The sequence below is a fragment of the Rhinopithecus roxellana genome, chromosome 21 (assembly GCF_007565055.1).
Source record: "Rhinopithecus roxellana isolate Shanxi Qingling chromosome 21, ASM756505v1, whole genome shotgun sequence".
In the NCBI taxonomy this organism is placed as follows: Eukaryota; Metazoa; Chordata; class Mammalia; order Primates; family Cercopithecidae; genus Rhinopithecus; species Rhinopithecus roxellana.
Window position 1 is genome coordinate 22,484,420 of NC_044569.1, and position 10,143 is coordinate 22,494,562.

General features: G+C 54.0%; 1 protein-coding gene across 2 annotated transcripts; it reads right to left on the bottom strand.

The window, feature by feature from the left end:
* Positions 1-602: 602 nt before the first annotated feature.
* HSBP1L1 (heat shock factor binding protein 1 like 1) lies at positions 603-6,750 on the bottom strand. 2 transcript variants are annotated; one of them, XM_030925846.1, is made up of 4 exons: positions 6,181-6,377; positions 4,307-4,373; positions 2,762-2,856; positions 603-983 (listed from the first exon to the last, which is right to left on the bottom strand). In XM_030925846.1, exons 1-4 carry the CDS (start codon positions 6,229-6,231, stop codon positions 972-974), a joined length of 225 nt encoding a protein of 74 aa, XP_030781706.1. In that variant the 5' UTR covers positions 6,232-6,377; the 3' UTR covers positions 603-971. The 2 variants fall into 2 exon arrangements, with proteins under 2 accessions (XP_030781706.1, XP_030781705.1); XM_030925845.1 differs by lacking the exons at positions 2,762-2,856; positions 4,307-4,373 and having other exon boundaries at positions 6,181-6,750.
* Positions 6,751-10,143: the final 3,393 nt, after the last annotated feature.

The window sequence follows — 10,143 nt, forward strand, 5'->3', positions numbered from 1 at the left end:
CACTCCAGTCTGGGCAACTGAGCAAGACCCTGTCTCAAAAAAAAGAAAAGATAAACATGGTGTTACTGTTTGACCCAGCAGTTTCATACCCAGGAGAATTGAACGCGCGTGTCCACACAGAAACTCGTACACAGAAGCCAAAATGTGGAAACCAAGTGTCCCTCAACAGATGGATGGTTAAACAAAATGTCCATCCGTAGAACGGAATATTATTTGGTCATAAACAGAATGAAGTACTGACACATGCTACAACGTGGGTGAACGTTGAAATCATTCGGTTAAGTGAAAAGCCAGTTACTATATATTGTGCAATTCCATTTATATGGAATTTCTAGAATAGGCAAATCCATAGAGACAGTTGAGTGGTTGCTTAAGACTGGGAGGGAGGGGGAAATAGGAGGGGACAGCTAATGGGCAGTTTCAGTTTTGACATAACGAAAACGTACTTACATCAGCAGAGCAGGCAGAAAAAATGCCCTAAGATGGTGGTAATGGTACAGTTCTGTCAATGGCGTAATTGGTGGATGATGTGTGAGTTATGTCTCTTGTTGATAACAGTTTTATTGGCTGTTACTAGAAAAAGATAAAACAATTACATCCCACATTTGTAAGTTTATTGTGTGTTTATTGTGTATTTATTGTAAATGTGTTGCATATTGTATTAGTCTGCCCAGGACTGCCGTAACAAGACTTCAGATTGGTTGGTTTAAACAACAGAAACTCGTCTTTTCACAGTTCTGTTTTCTGGAAGTCCCAGATCAGGGTGCCGGTCCGTGTGATTTCTGGGGAGGGCTCTCCTTGGCTTGCCGATGGCCGCCTTCTCTGGTGCAGGCACAGGGGGAGAGCAGGTGAGCCCCTGGCGTGTCTTCTCAGAAAGACGAATCCTGTTGGATGAGGGCCCCACCCTCAGGACCCCTGTAACCTTAATGACTTCTGTAGAGGCCCCATCTCCAAACACAGTCATGCTGCAGTTAGGTCTTCAGCTGTTTAGGGAGACATAAATGTTCAGTCCGTAACTCCTATCAGGTGTAGTAAGTATGTTCACCCTTGATTTTAATAACATTCTCATTGGTGCTTTGTGGCTACAGTGCAGTTGAAATCATGATTTGGACTCTGTATTTCAAGTTTGTCTCATTATGTACCTACTGTCTGCCTTGCCCTGACCTAAGTGCTTTGCAAGCAGTTTTCTTAAATCCTTACAACCACCTACCAGGTAGATATTTTGCAGAGAAGAAGACCAAAGCTTAGATTTCCCCAGGTTACAGCCAGCAACAGAGGCTAAGAATTTGAAACCTAGGCCTGCATGGCTGCCAAGCTTTGCTTTGTCTGTGGCACTGTGATGCTTTAGTCAGGTTGGATTAACTGCCTCCTCTGTGGCACTGTGGTGCTTTAATCAAGTTGGATTAACTCGTGCCTCTCTGGGTACCTAGTGAATTCTATGTCCCATCTTCCCAGGATGGCTTCTAGGCGAAGTCCAGAAATTACTTGTGGCAGCTAATGTAGGCGACAAGCCCCTAGGTACAGAATAACCAAGTCCCCTAGAGAAACTGGCAGTGTGTACACAAAGAAGTAGACGAGTAGTGCAGCATTGTTTGGAAACAATACTAGTCAAATACAAAGTAAATCATAAGAGGACTATTAGCAGCAGTTAGCGACTGGCCTAGAGCCACACGTGTCGACATGAACCTCAGTACTGAACAAAAAAGCAAGGGGCAGAAGGCTGCAGAGTATGGGGCCGCGGACACACTGCTTTAAGACTTTCAGAATAAACGTCTGAAGGCTAAGATGCCAGTGTGTCTGCAGGAAACTCGGTTAGGTGTCTGGGGGAAGACTGCCTCTGCTCTGAGCTCAGAGAAGGAATGAGGACTTCAGTCCACCAGCAGAATCAGAGCACTGCCATCTCTGCCCGCCTGAACAGACCACACCCAAAAATTACAATGCAGGGTGAAGTCATGGCTCACCAGCTTTCTGACCTGGAGGTTCAGAGGGTCCCTGGGGAAGATCCGCGTGGGCACAGGTGGGAGGACCTGTTCTACGTGGGTGCTATTCTGAGTCGTTTTTTCTATGTCGTTTTTACTGATGGTTTTAAACATGCCTCTGATCCTAGCCGCCTTCTGTGGCATGTTTCCATTCAGCCTCAGAAGCTGTGAGAATGTCTGCAGTGCTCTCATAGGTTCGGGTTGCACTGAGTGCCCTGAGATGCCCTGCAGAGGAGGCACTTTGGGAGGCCGAGGCGGGTGGATCACCTGAGATCAGGAGTTCAAGACCAGCCTGGCCAACGTGGTAAAACTCCGTTCTACTAAAAATACAAAAATTAGCTGGGTGTGGCCTGGCATGGTGGCTCACACCTGTAATCCCAGCACTGGGAGGCCAAGGCGGGTAATCACCCGAGGTTGGGAGTTTGAGATCAGCCTGGCCAACATAGTGAAACCCCGTCTGTACTAAAAATACAAAAATTAGCTGGGTGTGGTGGCGCATGTCTGTAGTCCAGCTACCTGGGAGGCTGAGGCAGGAGAATGGCTTGAACCCGGGAGGTGGAGGTTGCAGTGAGCCAAAGTCATGCCATTGCACTCCAGCCTGGGCGACAGAGCAAGACTCCACCTCAAAAAAAGAAAAGAGCATTTGGAAATTTATTCCTGGCAGTTTTCATGCAGCACAGAGGCAGCAATTCCCATGGTGAACAAATATGGGATTGTATGTTTCAAGATGAAAGCAATCAAAAGATACGCAAAAGGTTGACATAGTTTCCTAATAACCTTACCATTTGTTGTTTAATAGAATTTTCAATGCCAGCTTGCACCATTAAGTCACTGACATTCTTCTGTAAGTCCTCAATGCGATTTCCCATTTCTTCCAGTGCAGTGTTAAGGAGCTCTGTGTAGAGTGGTGGAGGCACAGCCAGGATGTCCTCAGAGACCCCGCCTCCCATGGCACCTGCCGTCACCGTGCTCATGGCAAAGCCATGGCAGATGCAACTTTTAAAACGAGGGAATTAACGACAGGCCTAGTGTCTGCAAATCAGCTTCTTTCCCTGAGTGTTCCTCAGTGTGTCCCTTTAACCTTTAAACCGTGAGCTTAGAAAACGTGGCTCGCCTTGCTTGGACATGGATTTGGGGACAGGAGATCGGTATGTTTTAGTCAAACTCTGGGTGTGTAAAAATAAATATAATGGAAATTAACTCTTTTTGTTTGTTCCTAGGGTCTTGCCCTGTCCCTAGGCTGGAGTGCAGTGGTGTGATCACAGCTCACTGCAGCCCTGAACTCCTGGGCTCAAGCGATCCTTCCACCTCAGCCTCTTGAGTAGCTGGGACTATAGACTACCACCCAGCTGAAATTAACTCTTGAAAAAACTAACATTCATATGGTTTAATTTTATGTTTAAGACTCATTTTTGTTCTGTGGGAACCCATTTACAAAATCAAAAGTCGCAAGCACACAATATTTAAGGAATACATTTAACTGTGTAGCATGAGCTCAAATTGGGCGAGTCTTGGGGCAGTTGTTACCCTTATCTAGATTTGCTCCAACTCCAAAAAAACATTCTATTCTCATTCTGTTTGATTTCATGTTTCTAAGACAAAACAGTGAGTTGATGAAGTTAAACTAAACGAAACTAAGCTTGGGTGAGCCGTATCTCGGATCCTGCCTGGAGCCTTCAGTGTTACCCTCCTGTGGGGTCTGATTCCGTCTGAGGGCCTGTGGTCTAGGGTGCACTGTCTGGTTGGGGACTGATGGAAGCCCCACTGGGAAGTGTTGCATGTTTGGGTTCCTGTCCTTTATACTTGCCGCACAAGACATCCTGTGTTGCCAGTCAAGCAGGAGGGAAAGCTTTTTTTTTGGAGGGACTCTCACTCTGTCGCCCAGGCTGGAGCGCAGTGGCGTGATCTCGGCTCACTGCAAGCTCTGCCTCCCGGGTTCCCGCCATTCTCCTGCCTCAGCCTCCCGAGTAGCTAGGACTACAGGCGCCGCCACCACGCCCGGCTAATGTTTTTGTATTTTTAGTACAGACGGGGGTTTCACCATGTTGGCCAGGATGGTCTCGATCTCCTGACCTCGTGATCCGCCCGCCTCGGCCTCCCCAAGTGCTGGGATTGCAGGCGTGAGCCACCGGGGCCGGAGGTAGAGCTTTGGCTACAGGTGAGGGGTAATTAACACATCAGGAAGCCACCATAAAAGCACAGAAGTAAATACTGGGAAATCCTATAAGTAAACTATTACCTACTACTAGCAGACAACAAAAAGATATTCCATGACAGTCTACCAGTCCGAAAGAGTCAAGGCATTTGTTAAAGGTAGAAAAGGATATTTCTGAGGTTTAATGTTGCAGTCAGAGCTTGAAAATGTTCCTGAAGTTCCTGAAATAGATTTTCTGCCTGAAAAATAAACCATAAGACAATTGAATAAATATTTACTATTGGCATATGACTTTTTTTTTTTTGAGACGAGGTCTTGCTTTGTTTCCCAGATTGGAGTGCAATGGTGCAATCTCAGCTCACTACAACCTCTGCCTCCTGGATTCAAGTGATTCTCCCACTTCAGCCTCCCTAGTAGCTGGGATTACAAGCGTGTGCCACCATGCCCAGCTGATTTTTGTACTTTTCGTAGAGATGGAGTTTCACCATGTTGGCCAGGCTGTTCTTGAACTCATGACCTCAGGTGATCTGCCTACCTTGACCTCCCAAAGTGCCGGGATCACAGGCATGAGCCACCACACCCAGCCCACGTATGACATTTTAAATATCATGGGATAAACCCTTCCATAAATCTGTTGACTTCAGACAAAGGTGCCAAGGTCTTTGGATTCAGAGGGAAAGTCTTTTTTTTTGAGACGGAGTCTCACTCCTTGCCCAGGCTGGAGTGCAGTGGCCGGATCTCGGCTCACTGCAAGCTCCACCTCCCGGGTTCCCGCCATTCTCCTGCCTCAGCCTCCCGAGTAGCTGGGATTACAGGTGCACGCCGCCACGCCCGGCTAATTTTTTGTATTTTTAGTAGAGACGGGGTTTCACCATGTTAACCAGGATGGTCTCGATTTCCTGACCTCATGATCCGCCCGTCTCGGCCTCCCAAAGTGCTGGGATTACAGGCGTGAGCCACCGCGCCCGGCCGGAAAGTCTTTTCAACAAGTAGCGCCGAAATCATGAGAGGGCCAGGTGCAGACAGGGCAGGGACCCATCCCCCTCCTCACACCACACACCATGAATGCAGGAGGATCACACCTTGGCCCAGAGTCAGACCATAAAGCATGCAGAGGAGGACGCAGGTGAAAATCTCCTGACCCTGCGCTCCTCAAGAATTCTTCTAAAATTACTTGCCAGGTTATACAGAAATATCACCATTGCTACTTAAAGCGTTTCCTGTTTATATACTGCTTTGTAGTTTACAGACTGTGTCCCACACCATTCATGGTGTCATCTACTCCTCACACCCTGCGACTGTGTCCAGGGTGAGATGAGAACAGTGAGGCTGAGAAGCACAAAATTCTCCCAGCTGGGGGTTCAAGATCCCAGGGAGCCCCACGTACCATGGTGTGAATCTAGAATCCCGTGGACATAGGAAGAGGCCCCACCTCTGAACCATGCCAGGGCTTTCTACCTTTGTCAGGAAATTTACGTTAGGGTTTGCACAACGCCCAACACATTCCTTCAGATTCCAGCTCTCTTCCTCATAGCCAGTCTTCTTGTGGGCCTGGAACTCCCTTGGCAAGTAGGAAAGCCCGGGGGGCGGGAGGATTTCCGGGAAGAGGCCGGAGCCCTGGGCAGGGCGACACTCGTGGGTCGCCTCTGAAGGGGCCTTCGGGCACCCTTTGGCCCAGCTGTTTCCCCGCCCACCCCGACCTCAATGCCCCCCAGAACTGCAGGGCTCCCCCCAGGGCCTCAGGGACCCCGAGGACCGCAGGGTCCCTCAGAACTGCAGGGCTCCCCCCAGGACCTCAGGCCCCCCCAAGACCGCAGGGTCCCCCACGTCTTCAGCTCCCCCCGCAGGACCACGGGCCTCCCAGGCACTCAGGACTCCTCAGGACCACAGGACTGGTCCGGACCGCAGGCTGCCCAGGACCTCAGGTCCCCAAGAAGACCGCAGGGCACCCCCAGCACCGCAGGCTCCCCTACCAGGACCTCAAAACCCCCCAGAACAGCAGGGGCGCCCCCAGCCAGGGAGGAGCAGGAGTGGGGAGGGGCTCACCGCATCCCGCAGCGCGCGCCCGCCGGGGGCTTCAGGGCCCCGCGCGTCCATGTGGATCGTGGGCCGGGAGCTTCAGGGGGGTTCCGTGGGCCGCGCGGACCCGGCGCGAGGTGGCGGCAGCTAAGCTCCGCGATTGCTGTGTGGGCCGCCGGGAGGCCTCGGGCGGAGCGCGCTGCGTTCCAGGGCGGAGGCGGAGGCGGAGGCGGAGGCGGAGCGGAGAGGCGGGCGCTGCACCTGCAGGGACTCGAGGGGCCGCCTTGGAGGACTCGTCCGCGCCCCCAGGCTCCGCGCCTTCCCGAGCCGAACCGAGCTGAGCCGAGCCCCCGGGACGGCCTGGACCCAGCCGCGTTACTCAGGAGGGCCCGTGGGCGCCACGGGCACCCCCAAAATGCTCCGCACGGGCGATGCATGGGCCTCGGTCACCCCTGCTGCGTTTTTCAGAGACGGGGTTCGCTCTGTGGCCCAGGCTGGAGTGCAGTGGCGACCAGGGCTCCCCACAGCCTCGACTTCTCGGGCCCAAGCGATCCTCCTGCCTCGGCCTGCCCAGTAGCTGGGACCACGGGCGCGCGCCACCGGATCCGGCTAATCTTTTTTATTTTTTGTAAAGACCGGGTCTTACTGTGTTGCCCAGGCTGGTCTCGAATTCCTGGGCTCAAGTGATCCTTCCGCCTCGGCCTCCCAAAGCGCTGGGACCGCAGGCCCAGGCCACCACGCCCGGCCTTCCCTGGCCTCTTTCACACCTGAGTTGTGGCTCATGAGTCACCTTGTGGGTGACCTCCCCTCCCCGGACAGTGTTTTAGGGTTACCGGTCTTGTTGCGGTGTCTATGCCCCTGTGCAGCGCTGTGGGAGCAGGGCTGTGTCTGGGTTACCCCAGCATCCCCAGGGCCCAGCCCAGTGACCACACCTGGAAGCGCTGGTGTCTAAATGTGTGGATGAATAAAACGCAGCCACCCAGCATCACCACTGCGGAGTGACAGTCCCGCCAGGTTACTTCAGGGCGGATGTCCGCGGCCTGAACCCCAAAGGCCAGGCGGTGAGTCCAGGCCACGGTGCCTAGCGAGGAGCAGGTGTCCCCGAAAACCCAAACACCCCAGAGGGGATGTGAGAACCGCCGCAGAGAGCAGGCCCATCACACACACGGCGCAGAGGCAAGAAATTAGCTCAAAAGCAGCTTAGGGACAGAAGCACGCCCATCTCTGGAGCTGTCCTGCTGCCCACGAGTGCCCCATATGTGAGTTCTGATAAACTCGCCGACTCACCAAGCTGGACTCCGCCCAGTCATTCTTTGGTCTCTCAGCAACTCCTACTTTGGGGTAAGGTTTTAAATGTGATTGATTCTCGGTTTTTCTCATTACAAGTGGTCATCAGGAAAACACAGGCCAAAACCACAATGTGCTCCCACTGCACCCCACCCCACTGCACCCCACCCCACCGCACCCCACCCCACGGCACCCCACCCCACGGCACCCCACCCCACGGCCCACCCCACCCCACCGCACCCCACCCCACCGCACCCCACCCCACGGCACCCCACCTCACCGCACCCCACCGCACCCCACCCCACCGCACCCCACCCCACTGCACCCCACCCCACTGCACCTCACCAGCATGGCTAGAATCAGAGACAAACATAAGTCAGAGAGGCGTGTGGGGATTGTGGCCCCGCACGCGGCTGGTGGGGCTGTGAAAGGCTGCAGTGCTGGGAGAAAGGTGGGTGGGTCCTCAAAAGTGAAGCAGGTTCCACAGGGCCCAGCCGCCCCACTCCAGGCATATACCGAGAGAAACGACTCGCAAATGCACCCATTCTACTGCAGCCTCAGTAATGCTCAAAAGGCGGAAACCACCCAAATGTCCACCCCCCGTAAGTGAGTAACAAGATGCAGGTGATAGAATATTCCTCAGCCACACAAAAGAGTGAGGCGCTGATGCACGCTATGAAGCTGGTGGGCCTTGGGGACAACGCTGGGTGGCAGAGGCCAGGCGTGAAGACCCTGTGTGGTAAGTGCATGTGCTGGTGAGTTGAAACAGGCCACAGAGACAGAACGTTGACTGCTGTTGGTGAGGCTGCAGGGACGAGGGAGAGACTTAGGAGGTCCGGGTTTCTTTGTAGGGGGACAAAAATGTTCTAAAATTAGATCGTAAGAACGTTGCACAACCCTGTGAATATACTCAAAACTGTTCAATTATGCCCTTTAAATGGATGGATTTTGTGGCATGTGAATTATATTTCGATGAAGCTGTTAAAATGATTTTTTAAAAGCACGACCATTTTGCCACTTTTTGTGTCCTTTTAGCACCCTCCTCTTTTTTCTGTCTCCGAGAGAGGCTGAGATACAAATGCAGTTGTAGGGGCCAGTGTGGACTGTTGAGAAAGACATGGTGTGGCGGAAAGTGGCTGCTGTGCTGCGGCTCCCGGCCCACTCCCCCTCCCCCCTCCCCCCTCCCCCCACCCCCCTCCCCCCTCCCCCCACCCCCCTCCCCCCTCCCCCCCCCCCACCCCCCTCCCCCCCACCCCCCTCCCCCTAACCCCCCACCCCCCTCCCCCCTTCCCCCCCCCCCCCCCCCGACCATTCAGGCCTAAGGAATCCTGCCGGCAGCTTCTGGCTTCTCAGGAAAGCCAGCGTGGGTGGGTGCTGAGGAGGAGGAGGGGCCAGAAGATGCCACAGTGCAGGGTGGATGGCTGCACCCAGGAAAGCCTGCCTGGCATGGGGGACCAGGAGTACAAGCCGGTGGCGTTTCCATCAGAAACACACCTCAGTGTCAAGAACCAGAAGTCGCTCAAGCTAACTTAAGGGAAAAACAGGAAATGACTTCTGTGGAGAGGAGGCAGACACAGCGGGCTGGCGTCAGCCCCTCCGGGCTCTTCAGAGGGTGCTCATCTCTGGAGGCGGGAGGAGCTGGGCATGGTGCCCCACGGCAGGGCCACAACAAGTTTCCTCATCAGCCCACAGGCAACTTCCCTAACCACAAACAACTCAACGAGCAGGGAGCCAGTCAGACTGCCCTCCTTCCTCCCTTCCAGAAAGTTCTAGAACGCCCACCCTTCCCTTACTCTGCAGGCACTGAGCTTGAGGCGAGACCGGAAGCTTTACTCCCCGGACAGCCCAGCATCAAGCTCATGGCTTCAGGGGACGGCTCCCTTGTGGTGGGGGCAGGCGCAGACCCAAGGGCTTTCAGCGTCTCCAGGGCGGGGTTGCTGCTCCTCCCTTATTCAGGCAGAGCAGGGGCCACAGAGCTCTCGACAGCACTGAGCTCACCAGTGATAAAGCGCTTCAGACATCCGTGAAGGCAGACTGGCGTTGGGACTTTGGAGAGCTTGTGGGCACCCGTGGAGCCGGTTATCTTCAGATGTTGACTGGCTGACCCTGGGTGCAGGTTCAAGCTGGGCACCCTCTCCTTATGGGCTGTGCTTTCCTCACCAGACAGCTAAACGAGCTGGGAGCCCCACCGGCCCACACGAGCCTGGAACTGGCCATGTGGAAGACGAGAGGAGCCTCCCTCTGACCTGGAAATGCCTCTCTCCTCTCCAGCCGGCATCGGCCAGGCTCATACTGGGCCGTCCCTCCAGCCCGGGCTGCTCTTTCAGGTCAGGCTTCTGGGACAGCCCGAGCAGGAACACCCAACATTGCTGCACACAGCAGCCCCAGGCCCCACCAAGATAGGACAGGTGGTCTGGTCTGGGAGGTGACAGGACTGCCTTTCCTTTTTTTTTTTGAGATTGGGTCTTGCTGTGTCACCCAGGCTGGAGTGCAGTGGTGCAATCATAGCTCACTGTAGCCTTGCATTGGGCTCAAGGGATCCTCCTGCCTCAGCCTCCTGAGTAGGTGGGACTGCGGAGGCACACCACCATGCCCGGCTACTATTTTTTATTATTTTTCTAGAGATAGGGATCTCCCTATGATGCCAGGGCTGGTCTCAAACTCCTGAGCTCAAGTGATCCTCCCACCTCGGCCCCCAAAGCG